A 17,079-nucleotide genomic window follows, 5' to 3' on the forward strand; every position below is an offset into this window, starting at 1 on the left:
ACCCCCACCCTTGAAAAAGACTATGTACTTTCACCCTGTCAATGCCTCAAATTATCATGTATATCTCTATCAAGTCACCTCTCAATCTCCTAAATTCGAGGAATAAAGTCCAAACCTATAGATCCTCTAACTCAGACTCCCAACATCGCAGTAAATCTTTTCTGCATGCTTTTTAGTTTAATAACATCTTTCCAATTACAGGGTGACCAAAATTATACAGAATACTCCAAATGTGGCCTCACCAATGTCTTATATAACCACATGGAACACCCTAACACCTGTATTCAATGCTCTGGCTGATGAAGTCTAGCATGCCAAACATCTTCATCACCCTATTTACCTGTGATTCCACTTTCAGCAAACTATGCACACGCACTCCTAGGTCCCTCTTCCATAACACTCCACAAGACCCTACCATTCACTGCGCCTCCTACCCTGGTTTGATCTCCCCAGTGCAACACCTCACATTTATCTGCCTAGCCTCAGCCCACATATCTAGATGATCAAGATCTCCGTGATTTTTCATAACCTTCTACACTATCTACAACACCAGCTATTTTAGCATCATCTGCAAACTTACTAACCATGCCTTGTACATTCACATCCAAATAATTTATGTAAATCATAACACAACAACGTTTTCAGCACCAACCGCTCTGACATATCTAGACACTGGCCTGCCCTCGACTATCATGCTCTGTTTCCTACCAGAGAGCCAATTATGAATCCAGTCAGACATCTCCTCCCAATCCCATGCAATCTAACCTTCCAGACTAGCCTGCCATGAAGGCCCTTGTCGAAAGTTCACACAGACAATAGCTAACCACTCTAACCTCTCCTTTTTTCTTGGTTACTTCCTCAAAGAATACCAAGAGATTTGTCAGACACGTTTTTCTATACACAAAGCCGTGTTGACATCCCCAAATCAGAACCCATCTCCACAGCACCACAGTGATAATTTACACTGCTCCTATTCTCAAAACCTGCAACACTTCACTTTAATCAACTGTTTGGCATCCAGTTACAATCTCCACTGACTAGTGTCTTTGTGCAATCTTTTATTTCTTTACAAGTGAACTTATTGTTCTGTACCACCTTATCAACTTTACAACATTCACCACAATTGTCATCTTACTAACCGAACAAAATTTGTCACAAAGGTTACATGGGTACATGCTAACTAGAACTGCAGAAAAATCTCACAAACTGAATATTTTCTTTTTATTTAATTGAGATTCAGCACAGGGCAGGCCTTTCTGGCCCTTCGAGTCACGCCACCCAGCAACCCCCAAATTAATCCTAGCCAATTAACCTACCAACCAGCACGTCTTTGGACTGTGGGAGGAAACAGGAGCACCTGGAGGAAACCCACACGGTCACAGGGAGAACTTACCAACTCCTTACAGGCAATGGCAGGAATTGAAGCCAGGTTGCCTGTACTCTAAATACTGTGCGAATCACTATGCTAAATAGCCAGATAAAGGTTACTGCTGCCAAAATTGACGAAGGATTGTTGATCAGAACATTTACAGTCCTAATGGTCCTTCTCTTTAAAGGCAGTGGGAAAGAGAAAGTGCAGGGACAATTATTGATGGAAGAATTTGTACAACCTCAGTAGAAGCACATAGACAGGATGATGGCAATAACTTGCATTAAATAAATTCCTTGGTCTCCATCCAGCCAACACCAAGCCAGAATCACAACTCAGTATAATCAAGCACAAGTCAGAGATTCAGAATTATACTGGAAAAGGGCCCTTTCAGCCCAACTCTTCCATGCCAGCCTTGATGCCCACCTACTCAACACCAATTTGGCTTCATTAGGCCCATGACCCTCAACTCCTTTCGTATCCAAGTGCTTTGCCAAACATCTTTTAAATGTTGTAATTGCATCAGCCTCAACCACCTCCTCCACTCCAAATATTCACCCTGCGTGTAGAAAAACCTGCCCTTCAGATCTCCTTTGAATTTCTCCCCTCTCACCTCAAGCCCATGCCCTCTAGTTCTGGACTCTCCTGGCTATATATAAACCTTTACAGACATCCATGAGGCCATCTCCTCAACCTCCTACATTCAGGAGAGAATAAATCAAAACTATCCATTTTCTACTTATAATTTCTACCCTCCACACTCAAGATTACAGCCTGATACTCCCTCCATTGCTACTTACATCCCTCCTATAGTGTAGCAATCAGAACTGCATACAATACTCCAGCTACAGTGTAGCTAATGTTTTGTGCAACTGCAGTTTTCCATTGTTTAGGGACTAAACTACACATTTTCCTAAGATCAGCATATTCTGCATTGTTTTGATCCACACTGCCCATCAAATATTCAGCTCCAGTAGGATTGGAATGGTTCCACATTTCTCAGTGCAAGCCCAATACAATATTGCTCTACAGGTTCAAACTCATGTGCACAATTTAATAAAATACCACACACATGGTGCTGGGGGAGCTCAGTAAGTTGGTGGTGAAAGATCAAAGACTTCAGCCCAAAACGTTGACTATTATTTTCCCTCCACAGATCTTGCCTAACTTGCTGAGTTCCTCCAGCACTACGTATGTGTTGCTCCAGTTTTCCAGCATCGACAGAATCTCATGTAACACAGTAGCTTTTGAAAAAAGGTTCTACAACAATAACCTTGCTTTTTGAAGATGTAAAATACAATCAAGGGGTTTTTGTGGCAAATTTCTTTTAAACCCTATAAGAGGGGCAAAGATTGAGGTATTCCACTGCCCTTGCAGTGCACATATACAAAGCTGCGCAGTGAGTTAAACAGGGTTTTTAATGACATCTTTAAACTCGAGTTTAAGCCCCTGCCTCCCCCATTCAGCACCAGCAAACCTTCCCACTAGGATATTAGCTCCCCCTGTAGTTCAGGTACAAACTATCCCTTCCATACAGCTCCTACATTCCCTGGAAGACAGCCCAATGATCTAAAAATCTAAAGCCCTCCCCCCCGCACCAACTCCTTAACCGCGTGTTAAACTGTACGATCTTCCTATTTTTGGCCTCACTGGCAAATGGCACTGGTAGCAATCTTGAGATCACAACCCTGGAGATCCTGCTCTTTAACTTAGCACTTAACACCTTGAACTCACTTTGCAGGACCCCGTCACCTCTCCTACCCATGTCATTGGTACCAACATGAACCACGACCTTTGACTGCTCACCCTCCCGCTTAGAACACTGGGGGCTCTATCGATGATGTCCCTGACCCTGGCACCCAGCAGGAGGCAACAAACCAGCCAGGAATCTCACTCTCATCCACAGAACATCCTTTCTGTTCCCCTAATCAACGAATCCCCTGTCACTTCGCTTGCCTCTTCACCCGCTTCCCTTCTGAGCCACAAAGCCTCAGTGACCACTGTGGCTTTCTTCTGTCAGGTCATTCCGCCCGACAGTGGTATCCAAAATGGTGTACCTGTTGTTGAGGGGACCAGCCACAGGGGTGCTCTGCACTGGCTGCCTATTCCCTTTCCCCCACCTGACAGTCACCATTTACCAGTGTCCTGCACCATGGGTGCAAATACAGTACTGTACAAATGTCTTAGGCACCTATACAGCGAGGGTTCCTGAGACTTTTTGCACAGTACTGTACTTACTTGTATGTGCAGTCTATCAATCCCTCAGTCTCCCAAATGAACCAGAGTTCATTCAGTTCCAGCTCCAACACCTTGACAAGGTGTGTTAGAAGCTGCAGCTGGATGCACTACTTGCGAGTGCAGTCGTCAGTGTTACTGGAGGTCTCCCTGCAAGAGGAGCATTCCACTATCCTGCCTGGCATCCCCACTCTTCTAAATGTGCAATAAAAAAGAAAGAATAAATAACAAAAAAAAAGTCTACTTATGGCCTATGCCTCTCCTCGCTGAAGTCTCAAAGAGCCTCAACTCCCCACTCACACAATGGCCTCTCCGGTTAAACCTAACTTCCTTTTATTGGACTTTGCCAAGTACTTAATTATACACAATGCAGCATCTCCTCGGGACTGTGACACGCAAAATATGTCGACTGCCCCCACTCACTTCTTTTAAACTTTCTCTCCCTCCAAGCAATCTGATGTCTCCTCAGGACTGTTGTGGACAAAATATGAAAGTGTCCTGTTCAGACTGTCCAGATAGGGTTGACATCATTAGCAACTCTTGACTGAGGTCTTTCTTGTGATAAAGTGCAGAAGGGGGTGTTGTGGGTGTTTGCTACTGTAGACCTTGACTGTCAATACCTGGACTATGTGAAGAGCATGCTAGCTGTGTGGTGTGGACAGCTTCTCCTTGTAGAGCTAGAGCACTGTTTCTTTCATAGCCAAAAGGTGTTTGGACATATTGTTTAGTAATCTGCATTAGCATGACAGCAACTGATTTAAATTGTAGACTCGTCACTGTCTAAGTCAGCTACTGCTTCTTTGCCCCTGAGGCAGCCTGAGCTTCAAGCTTTTCCCTGAGCACATTTAATGTCGCCTCTACATGCCCTCTCTCCATGACTGTATGAGCTACCTCCACTTGCATCCCAACTTTGCACTCAGCATAAAACGCTCTCATTCTTGCCGCTTCAGCTCAAGCGCAGGCTCGTGCTGCAGCCCTGCTAATCATGCATTCACTCAAGTGTTGCAACAACATAATCAATGCACCACATTCTAACCTGACTTCCAGCTCTCAGCGATTGAAGGTGCTCCAGTTGACATTGCCATGTACAGCATTCAGACATGTCTCCAGTCTGCGGGCAAAACTTTTGAAGGCTCAACTGCCCTCACTGTGCAGGCATACAAAGCTATGTAGTGAGGTAAACACCTCAAAAAAAATCACTCAAGACAGAAGTTTCCTTTAAAGTTTTTAATGAGATCTTACTTGTGAAAAGGTATTGCTGGTTCAAGGACAAATAAAGAGGAGATGGAGGTGAATGTCTTTCCACCACATGCTTCAAGTTGAATCCAAATTATCCCACACAGGAATTATATAAAAACAGATTACGTACAGGACGTGGTGTCCATATGAAACAAACTGCACCTCTAGAGGCCAGAACAGATAAAGTACTTCTAACCTATGAATGGATCCCAATAGCTCTGCCAAAGCTGTCACAGTTCCTCAAATGATTCCCTCAAATGAAATAGCTTAGATTTGTTCTGCCTGTACAACAACACTCCAATCATGAACTGCAGGTGATCTGCTCAATTCTTCAAGTTAGGTCATTACAGGAACCAAGACTACGATGAAGTTTCATATCCTCTATTTAGGAAAAAAATACACCAGCCATCTTCTCGGTTGGACAAGGACCACAAGACCATACGACACAGAAGCAGAATTAGGCTACTTGGCCCATTGAGTCTGCTTCGCCATTCCATCATAGATGCTTTCTTATCCCCCTCAACCTTATTCTCCTGTCTTCTCCCCATACCCTTTGACACCCTAACTAATCAAGAAACTATCAACATCCACTTTAAGTATACTCAGTGACTTGGCCTCCAAAACTGTCCGTCACAATTAATTCCACAGATTCTCCACTCTTTGGCTAAAGCAATTCCTCATCTGTTTTAAAGGGACATCCCTCTATTCTGAGGCTGTGCCCCCGGTCCTAAATTCATCCACTACAGGAAATATCCTCTTCAAATCCACTGTATCTAGGCCTTTCAATATTCAAAAGTTTTCAATGAGATCCCTCCTCAGTCTTCTGAACTTCAGCAAGTACAGGCCCCAAGCCATCAAATACTCCTTATATGTAAACCCTTTCATTCCAGGAATAATCCTGATGAACAATCCTCCCTCTAATTTTAGCGGTCAGTGTGCGCAAAAATATTATGTTGTGCAAATTTTTTCCTGTGACAAATGGCACATGGCACAGTTTATGTAGGTTTACAAAATATTTGACATAAAACTGCACAGAATAACAACAAAATAACATACATATTTAAGTCGCTCAGTTATTTTTTCTCTCCCCTGTCTTTGGCATTTACCCATTCTTTGTAAACTCTATCTCGACTAATAGAACTTCCATCCAATTGATAGCTTTTGATTCTCATTAACATATACAAATGACATTCACCTAAACGGTTTCTCAGCTTGTTTTTGAGTTGATTCATTAGGCTAAAACCTTGCTTACAGTCCGCACTAGACGCAAGGAAGGTTTCCCCAATGTCCATCAACTGTGCAAGGTCGCAAACTGTTCATTTTGAAGTACAAATGCCACCATTTGAGCAAAGTTTGAAATCAGTTTGGATTTATTTTTTTCTTGCACTGAAAATTTGAAATCATTAAACTGTCTAACTATTACAGTATTTTCAGCTAGAAAATCATGATACTTTAGACATAAGGCATTAACTTACTCATTGCCAAATGTGAAGCCACAATCTGCAATTGCAGAGAAATCAAAAGCTGATCATTCTTGTACCTCAACTTTGATCTCCTGTGGGTTTGATCGTTTTCGCTCTCACTCATCTGCACTCAACTGTAACATGCGTGGCACTCCTGTAACGAGTAATGGTGGGTTCTGTTGCCTGAGCGTTTGTACACCGTCCAAATGCGATTTACTTGCCAAATGAAGCTTCAAAAAGTCAGGTTTCCAAATATCATCCCACAGAACAGGATAGGTGAGGTGACGTAAATTAGTGCCATTCATGGACGTATTTGAAAAACTGACTAACTAGTGAACAGAAACAGTCAGCTAAAAGATTATTTTCAATAAGTATAATTATTAATTACTACATTATTTTAGGTAACTAACCTTTTGTGCGCACATTAATTTCCTTTGTGCGCTGGTTGAAAAACGTGTGCGTGCGCACACACGCACAGCTTAGAGGGAACTATACTTATGAACCACCTCTGGAACCTCTCCAATGCTAGCACAGCCTTTCTTAGATAAGGGGCCCAAAACTGCTCCCAAGACTACAAGTGCGGTATGACCAATGCCTTATAAAGCTTCAGCATCACACCTTTGTTGTTGTATTCTAGTCCTCTTGAAATGAATACCAACATGGCATTTGCCTTCCTTACCAATGATTCAATCTGCAGGTTAACCTGCTCAAGGACTCTCAAGTGCCGACGACACTACATTGATTGACCTAATCTCAAACAATAACGAGCTGGCCTACAGGGAAGAAGTCATCTCTCTGACACAGTGGTGTCAAGAAACAACCTCTCCCTCAATGTCGCAAAAACGAAGGAGCTGGTTGTGGATTACAGGAGGAATGGAGACGGGCTAACCCCTATCAATGGATTTGGGGTTGAGAGGGTAAACCACTAAGTTCCTCGGTATCCACATCACTAAAGACCTCACGTGGTCTGTACACACCAGCTGTGTGGTGAAAAAGGCACAACAGTGCCTCTTTCACCTCAGGTGGTTGAGGAAGTTTGGTATGGACCCCCAAATTCTAAGAACTTTCTACAGGGGTACAACTGAGAGCATCCTGACTGGCTGCATCACTGCCTGGTATGGGAACTGTACCTCCCTTAATCACAGGACTCTGCAGAGAGTGGTGGATCTGTAGTTGTGAACTTTCTATGATTCAGGACACTTACAAAGACAGGTGTGTAAAAAGGGCCCATAGGATCATTGGAGACCCAAGCCATCCCAACCACAATCTATTCCAGCTGCAACCATCCGGGAAATGGTACCGCAGAATAAAAGCCAGGACCAACAGGCTCCGGGACAGCTTCTTCCACCAGACCATCAGACTGATTACCTCACGCTGATTTGACTATATTTCTATGTTACATCGACTGTTCTATTTATTATAAATTACAATGATTGCACATTGCACATTTAGACGGAGACATAACGTAAAGATTTTTACTCCTCACATATGTGAAGGGTATAAGAAATAAAGTCAATTCAATACCTTTGCACCTCTGATTTTTGCACGTTCTCCATGCTTAGAAAATAGTCCACGCCTTTATTCCTTCCAACAAAGTGCATGACCATGCACTTCCCTACACTATATTCCATCTACTAATGATTTGTCTATTCCAATCCAAGTCCTCCTGTAGACTCCCTGCTTCCTCAACACTACTTGTCCCTCCACCTGTTTTCATATGTCCACAGTCTTGGCCAGAACGCCATCAATTCTGTCATCTAGATTGTTGACATATAACATGAAAGGTTGTCCCAATACTGACCCCTGTGGAACAGCACTAGTCACCAGCAGCCAACTAGAGTAGGCCCCCTCTATTCTGACACCAGTCAGCCAATCTTCTATCTTTCCTGTAATACCATGGGCTCTTATCTTGTCAAGCAGCCTCATGTGGCACCTTGTCAAAGGCCTTCTGAAAATCCAAGAAAACAACAGCCACTGACTTTCCTTTGCTTATCCTGTTATTTTCTCGAATCATTCCAAAAGGTTTGTCAGGCAAGATTTTCCCTTTTAAAAAAACCACGCTGACTATGGTCTACTTTATCATGTGCTTCCAAGCAGCTTGAAACCTCATCCTTAATAATGGACTCCAACATCTTCCATGCCACTGTCAGGCTAACTGGCCTATAATTTCCTTTCTTCTGCCTCTCTTCCTTCTTGAAGAGTGGAGTGACATTTGCAATTTTCCAGTCCTCCAGAACCATGCTAGAATCTAGTGATTCTTGGAAGATCAATACTAATGATTCCACAATCTCTTCAGCTACCTCTTTCAGAACCCAGGGTTGTAGACCATTTGGTCCAGGAGACATTTCTATCTTCAGACCTTTCAGCTTCCCAAGCACCCTCTCCTTAGTAATAGCAATGACACTCAATTCTGTCGCCTGACACTCTTGAATTCTGGCATAGTGCCTTTGTCTTCCACAGTGACTGCTGACGCAAAATACTTCTTACATTTGTTTGCCATTTCTTTGTCCCCCCACTACTACCTCTCCAGCTTCATATTCAGTGCTCCAATATCTGCTCTTACCTCTCTCTTACTTTTTATATATCTGAAAAAATACCTTTGAAATCATCTTTAATATTATTGACTAGCTTACTTTCACTTTACATCTTTTCTCTCATTATGGTTTTTTTTAATTTGCTTCTGTTGATTTTTAAAAGCTTCCCAATCCCCTAACTTCCCACTAAACTTTGCTACATTATAAGCCCTCTCTTTTTTTTAAAATACTGAATTTGACTTCTTTTGTCAGCCACAGTTGCCTCATCCTGTCTTTAGGTGTCTATCCTGCACCTTCAGATTTGCTCCCAGAAACTCCAGCTATTGCTGTTCTGCTGTCATCCCTGATGGTGTCCCCTTCCAATCAACTTTGTCCAGCTCCTCTGTCATGTCTCTGTAATTCCCTTTACTGCATTGTAATACCAATACAACTGACTTTAAATTCTCCCTCTCAATGTGCAGGGTGAATTTTATCATATGGTCACTGACTCCTAAGGGTTTATTTACCTTAAGCTCCCTAATCAAGTCTGATTCTTTACACAAAACACAAACCAGAACTGCCTTTCCCCCAGTAGGCTCAACCACAAGCTGCTCTACAAAGCCATTTATCTCACAGGCTTTCTACAACTTCCCTTTCTTGGGAGCCAACACCAACCTGATTTCCCTAGTTTACCTACATATTAAACTCCCCTGTGACTATTATAAAATTGCCTTCCTTATATGCCTTTTCTAATTCCCATTGAAATTTATATCTCACATCCTGGCTACAGTTCAGGGGCCTATATACAACTCGCATCAGATTTCTTTACCTTTGCAGTTTCTTAACTCTACCCATAAGGATTCTACATCTTCGGATCTTACGTCACCTTTTGTATCCTTGAGTGTTAAGTTCCCGACTATGATCTTCGTTCAGCCACAAGTCAGTGATGCCCACAACACCATACCTGCCAATCTCTAACTGCACTACAAGATCTTCTACTTTATTCCATATACTACATGCATTCACACATAACATCCTTAGTCCTGTATTCATCACCCTTTTCAATTTCGTCCCCATGTTACATTTCAACTCATCCCACTGACTGAAATTTTGCCCTATCATCGATCTGTCCTTCTTCACTGTCTCAGTACAGAATGCACCGACTTGTATAGCAATTGCTCGATCACTCCAGTTCCCATTCTCCTGCCAAATCAGTTTAAACCCTCCCCAACAGCTCTAGCAAAAGTGCCCACAAGAATATTGATCCCTCTCAGGTTCAGGTGTAACCCAACCTTTTGTATAGTTCATACCTTCCCCAGAAGCGATCCCAATGATCCAGAAATCTGAAACATTGACCTCTGCACCAGTTCCAACACTGGCCACTCCGCTTACACCTTCCTTCTCTTTATTGGCCCCCGCAGAAAAGTTTCAAAAGGCCCCAAACTCTTTTTAAGCCTCAAGCAGGGGTTTTAATTTAAACCAACTGATGACCTCTCATGATGAGGTCACTATTATCTGATCTAAGTCTTCAACAATTAGCAGCAAACATTGGAAACTTGTTTTATTTTGTTCTATTTCCCCAAACATTTATGGAAGGCATTTCTAAACAAACCAGATTTTTATAGAAACCCAAACTCCTTTCATCCTCAACAAGTTTCAATTCTTTAGCTAATTAGGCTAGAAATTCTGATTCAGATTAGTTATTATCATATACACCAGGGTTCCTTGCTTGCCTGAATCCAGAGACAACACCAAGTAAAATCTGTCCCAGGTGAAACTGATTTTAAGTGGCACTTATCTGGGTTGTTACACCAGTTTCAATAGCAGATGCCAGAGCTCAAACTGACAAGGAATTTTATTGTTTATGGTTAGACTTTAAACAAGATCTTACTTTCAAAGCCTTAAAGATAATTCCTGGGGGTCTGGGAGAGCGAGTTGTGTTGTTGTTCAGCTGCTGTTCAACAGTCCACAACAATCCAGAAAAGTCTGTTGGAGGATTGTATGTTCTGGTGCCTTTGTACTGGATGGAACTAAAGGCTTCTGGAAAGCGCCCCAGCTTATGAAATCGCTCCTGTAGCAGTTTTTCTGGCAGCTCTGAAGGCCCATCTGCAGAGAAAAATCAATAGTTTAATACAAAGCACCAACCCAGGAACGCATTTAGTCACAAGTCACAGAGACATAGAAGATGGCAATGGCAACAGGCCCTCCGGATCTGCAGTCTGTGCCATTCACATGAATCTGATATTAATAATTTTTTAAAAAACATTTCCCCAAATTCTCAGTTCCACTCACCTCCAACACTCACCTACTCATTCAAGCAATTTACGGAGGCCAATTAATCTACCAACCAACATCTTTGAGATTTGGAAGAAAGCTCGCCATTGGGAGCACTTAATAGGTAGTGGGAGCTTATCCCCACTACCACCCCCAGCTATGATGACCTTAAACAAAGGCGGCAGGCTGACAGAATCACAAAGTTTAGAAACAGCAAGCTAGCTGAGAGTGCAATGAAGTGGACAAGTCTAGACAAAGCTATGGATGAAGATTACAGCAATGGATGAGTTAAGGTAGATTTTTGAGATAAATAGAGCATGGACTAGGGTGTTCTGGCCCTTCAAGCCACACCACCCAGCAGCCCCGATTTAACCCTCGCCTAATCACAATACAATTTACAATGACCAATTAACCTACCAACTGGTACACCTTAGGACTGCGGGAGGAAACCAGAGCAACTGGAGGAAATCCACGCAGTCACAGGGAGAACATCCAAACTCCTTACCGACAACCGCGGGAATTGAACCTGGGTCACTGGCACTGTAAAGCATTGTACTAACTACGACGATACTGGTAGAGGCAATCAATATGAGACAGATGGCATTAGGTACTCTTTGCATACTATGGATGTGATGTCCAAAATTCAACCTGTGGTTAATTCTTTTTTTCAATAGAGCGATACAGAAGGAAACAGGCCCTTCTGCCCAATTGGTTCATGCTGATCAAAATTTCTATCTAAGCTAGTCCCATTTACCTGCATTTGACACATATCCCCGATGCACATACCTTTTAAATGTTGTTGTTGTTATTGTATTTGCCTCAACCACTTCCACTAACAATTCATTCCATATACTGCCTTCCTGGTTAAAAAAAGTAGCCCCTCAGGTTCCTATTAAATCACTCCCCTCTCACATTAAACCTATGCCCTCTAGTTCTTGATTCCCAACCCCAGGAAGACTGTGTGCACTGACCCAAATAATGCTCCTCATGATTTATACACCTTCTTAAGATCTCCTCTGATTCTCTTTTACTCCAATGAAAAAAGCCCTAGCTTGTTCAACCACTCATCATAACTTGATTCCTCAAGTCCCATCAACTTCCTTATAAAGATGCTCTGCACTCTTTCTAGCTTAATGGCACCTTTCCCTATAAAAGGGCCATGTAAATTGAATCTAATATTCTGAATGAGCTTCACCAATGTCTTGTACAACTGATTCCGAATGCAGCCTCACCAATGTCTTGTACAACTTTCACTGGGGTTGCAAATGACATAGTTTCATTTCTGACAGATGGCACAAGAAGATGAATTTAGGCGTTCAGGAGTAAAGTTTGTGACAGAGACCAAAGATATTGATCCACTTTCAATTTTTATTTAAAGGAGATTTATCCTTACCATGATTGCAAGACAGTGAAATCCAAGTGTGGATTGAGGTGAGCAAAGAAAGAATGAGATGGGAAGCAGGACAGTGAATTAGAAACAGAAAAATTTGAACTAAGACAAAACAGCAGTCAAAGGAAGAACAGAAGATCAACGACAGCTGTCTATAATTCAACTGCATGAAGGCCACATTACATCCAAGTCACCTCTGAAGGTACTTGAATGAAATGTTATAGTTTAACCATACGCAGCCTGTATTTTAATTGATATCTTTGAAGACTTTGTGGTCTTCAGGAAGGGAAAATCAAGGAAACACACACACCACTCCTCATTGAGAAGTCTACAGTGGAGAGGCTGAACAGCTGCAAGTCAACATCTCAGAGGATCTACTCTGGCCCAAACAAATGGATGCAATCACAAAGAAGGCACTCCAGTGATTCTATTTCATTAGAAGTTTGAGGAGATTTAACATAGAGAGTCATAGAGCACTTAGAATCAGGGCCTTTGGCCTATCTAATCCACGCCAAAATATTACTCTGCCTTGAATCGTAGCCCTCTCTATCCCTCCCATCTACTGTATGTACCTATCCAAACTTCTCTTAGATGTTGAAATCGAACCTGTTTCCACCACTTCTGCTGCAACTTGTTTCACACTCACGACACCCTGAGTGAAGAAGTTCCCCCTCAAGTTCCCACCAATATTTCACCTTTCAAACCATGACTTCTGGTTCTAGTCTCACCCAACCTCAGTGGAAAAAGCCTGCTTGCATTTACAGTATTCTACACTGCTCATAATTGTGTACCTCTATCAAATCTCTCCTCATTCTCCTACTCTCCAAGAAATAAAGTCCTAACCTATTCAACCTTTCCTTATAACTCAGGTACTCAAGTCCTGGAAAAATCCTTGTAAATTTTCTCTGTACTCTTTCAATTTTATTGATATCTTTCCTGTAGTAAGTGACCAGAAATGCACACTATACTCCAAATTTGGCCTCACCAAAGTCTTATACAACTTCACTCACAACACGCTGGAAGAACTCAGCAGGTTGGGCAGCATCTGTGGAAACAATCAGTCGACATTTCGGGCCAGAATCCTTTGTCAGGCCCAAAACGTCGACTGATTGTTTCCACGGATGCTGCCTGACCTGCTGAGTTCCTCCAGCGTGTTGTGAGTGTTGCTTTGACCCCAGCATCAGCAGATTATTTTGTGTTCTTATACAACTTCACCATACATCCCAAATTCTGTACTCAGTACTGTGATTTATAAAAGTCAATGTGCTAAAAGCACTTTTTAAGACTACCTAACTATGATGCTACTTACAAGGAATTGTGGATCCGTACTCACAAATCTCCTCAGGGCCCTACCGATTACTGTAAGTCTACCAAAGTGCAATATTTAATAGTTGTCTGCATTAAATATCACCAAAGACTCTTGCAAATTTCAACAGATGTGCCGTAGAGAGCATTCCGATTGCTTGCATCACTGCTTGGTATGAGACTTGAATGTGTAGGAGCGAAAGAGATACGATGGGCTGGAGATTCAGCCAGCTCCCTCACATTCCGAGTCTACTACTCTCCCCACCAAGGACATCTTCAAGAGTCAGTGCTTCAAGGTGGTGCCATCTATCATTAAGCACCCTCACCATCCAGAATATGCCTTCTTCTCATTAGATCATCAGGGAAGAGGAGGTACAAAAGCCTGAAGACTGACATTTAACAATCCAGGAACAGCTTCTTCCCCTCTGCCTATTTATTTTTTCCCCCTATTTATTTTTGTAACATATTAATAGTTACGTCTTGCACTGTCCTGCTGCCACAAAATAATAAATTTCACAACGTAGGCCAGTGATAATAAACCTGTTTCTGATTCTACACCTGAAAACATATACTACCAGGCTCAAGGACAACTATTACAACTATAGAATAATCCCCTGTACAATACAATGGACTCTTGATATCACAATCTACCTTGTCATGGCCCTACATCTTACGGTCTGCAAGCTCTGCATTTTTTCTCTATCGTCATTCTCTTATTGCTTTTCCCTTGTACTAACTAGTTCAATATGAGGAAGTGATCTGTATGGATGGCATGCCAAATAAAGATTTTCACTGCACCTCAGGACACAAGATATTAAATAATAAACCCCTCATAGTACTTTCAGAATTCAGACCCACCAATGAAGGCAAGCCAAGGTTGCAGGTATTGTGAGCAGTTTTGGCCACTTATCCAAGAAAGATGTGCAGGTACTGGAGAGACTCCAAGGGGGTTCACAAGAATGATTCCAGGAATGAAAGGAATAATGTAGGAGGAACGTTTGATGGCTCTGGGCCTGTACTCGCTGGAGTTTAGAATGAGAGGGGATCTCATTGAAACCTACTGAATATTAAAGGCCAGGATGGAGTGGATGTTTCCTACAGTGGGTGAGTCTAGAACCAGAGGAGCATCCCTTTAGAACAGAGAGGAGGAGGAATTTCTGTAGCCAGAGGGTAGTGAATCTGTGGAATTCATTGCCATAGACAGCTGTGGAGCCCAAATCACTGAGTATATTTAAAGCAGATGTTGGCAGGTTCTTGGTTAGTCAGTGTGTCAAAGGTTATGGGAAGAAGGCAGGAGAATGGAGTTGACAGCAATAATAAATCAGACAAGGTGGAAAGGCAGAGCAGACTCAATGGGCTAAGTGGCCTAATTCTACTCATGCTCGTGTTATTTGCCGTTAATTACTGTAGTAAGTGTAGCTGGTACAATCTCCTTACTCTAATCACCCAGTGACGCAATTCCTGTTAACCAATTTGTGTGAATTAGATTATGGCATTCAATGGGGCAAAGCTCAGTGTCTGCACTTGCAAATGGTCTTCATCGTATCTGAAGGCTCTTTGAACACTTGAAGGTGCAAACAAGAACTTGGCTTATTTTCATTCACTGTGAAACTTTCAGAAATGGAAGACACTTCACAAGAAACTAGCAATGCTTTGCATACTTCATACAACATTTCATTGCTAAATCTGGAAAGCCTCATACAATTGGAAATTAATTAATACTGCCAGCAGTAAGGGAGGCTCTGAGTATAGTTCTGCATAAGTCACCAGTCCAGGTGATTAAAGTGATTCCACTCAATGACAACTCTGCTCAAAGATGAATAGATAAAACGTCTGAGAATGTGGAAGACATGCTGTGCAACATACTTAGGACAACAGAACTCTCTCTGCAGTTGGATGGGTCAACTTTGCCAGGCAATGAATCTTTGCTTCTTAGTTATGTTTGCTTCATAAAAGATGAAAGCATGGTTCACGAGTTGTTATTTGCAAGGAGACTAGAAACTAGAAACAGATGCGAAGGGAGAGTCAATATTTTGGATTGTTCAACCATTTTTCAAAGACAGGACTCTCTTGGGGCGCTAGGTGGAGTAGGTCGCATTTTGGCTTTGCTCCGTTCATTTTTCAATTTACTTACCACCCCTTAACTATCTATATCAAAGTGTTGATAACACTTCCAAATTTTAATTGACAGAAATGTCTACCAGAGGAAGAAAGGGATTAGCTGAAGGCAAGGAAACCAGTAATGGAAATGGAAAGAAAGAAGGTGTCTTTGAACAGCCTAAACAGCCTCAACTTACTTTGGAGGCTATCTCGAATCTCTTGGATGAAAAACTTGATAAAAGATTTGCTACTTTGGAAGTATTGTTAAAGGAGAACAAAGGTAGATTGGCAGCACTTGAAAAGGAGAACGAAGGTAGATTGGCAGCACTTGAAAAGACGAACAAAAAACAGCAGCGGAAATTTCAGAGCTTACCGAAGCTGGGAAACAGAGATATCGCAGATCGAGTTCTTTGGAAAAGAAGTTAACTTCGACCACTCATACATTGGAGCAGTATAAAGGCAAGATTATTGATTTGGAGAGTCGTAGACACAGACAGAATTTGCGAATAATAAGACTCAGTGAAGACGTTGAGAGCGGGGATCTTACTATTTTTTTTCTCAATTCTTAATGGAGGTCTTTGGCTCGGAGGTTTTTTCTTCTCTTCCTGTACTTGACCGTGCGCATCGGGAGTTAAGACCCAAACCATCGGAAGAGTTAAAACCGTGTCCTGTAATTCTTCGATTTCACTATGTGAATACTAAGGAGCACTTAATTCGAATTGCTCATCCGAAAGGAATTATTGAGCATCAAAATCTTACGTTTCATCTGGTTGAAGATTATTGTCCTGAGATAATGCAAGAAAGATTGCATTTTAAAACGGTGATGTTGGAATTATATCAAAGGAATTTCCAACCAGCTTTGCTATACCCTGCTCCTCTAAGGGTTGTTCTGCCTGATAAATCATTTAAATGGTTTAAATCCGTGGATGAAGCACAACAATTTCTCGAAGATCTATGTTTCAGCTCGGATGTCTAATACATTTACCGTTCCTTTATGTTTGTATACATCTGGTTTATTAGTTAATAACCAGCTTATAGATTTGGACATTTTAAGTTTGTAGAACTTTGCCCTTGGGCTGATTTTACTCGTACTTTGTTTTGGCATACGGATGTTTATTATGCTTCTACGTTAAAGTCCCTTTCTTTTCCCTTTATTATTTTACCTTTTTATTTTTAACTGTTCGCTCTTGA

At 41.9% G+C, this 17,079-nt stretch overlaps 1 protein-coding gene across 2 annotated transcripts in view; it reads right to left on the minus strand.

The window, feature by feature from the left end:
• The window catches only part of zfyve1 (zinc finger, FYVE domain containing 1), a 76,025-nt gene that overhangs the window by 38,183 nt on the left and 20,763 nt on the right, over positions 1 to 17,079 (minus strand). For both annotated transcript variants that reach the window (XM_072264357.1, XM_072264350.1), the window contains exon 3: positions 10,711 to 10,925. In XM_072264357.1, coding sequence (XP_072120458.1) covers positions 10,711 to 10,925 — 215 coding nt within the window. The remainder of the gene's footprint in view (positions 1 to 10,710; positions 10,926 to 17,079) is intronic.

The sequence above is a fragment of the Mobula birostris genome, chromosome 1 (genome assembly GCF_030028105.1).
Source record: "Mobula birostris isolate sMobBir1 chromosome 1, sMobBir1.hap1, whole genome shotgun sequence".
In the NCBI taxonomy this organism is placed as follows: Eukaryota; Metazoa; Chordata; class Chondrichthyes; order Myliobatiformes; family Myliobatidae; genus Mobula; species Mobula birostris.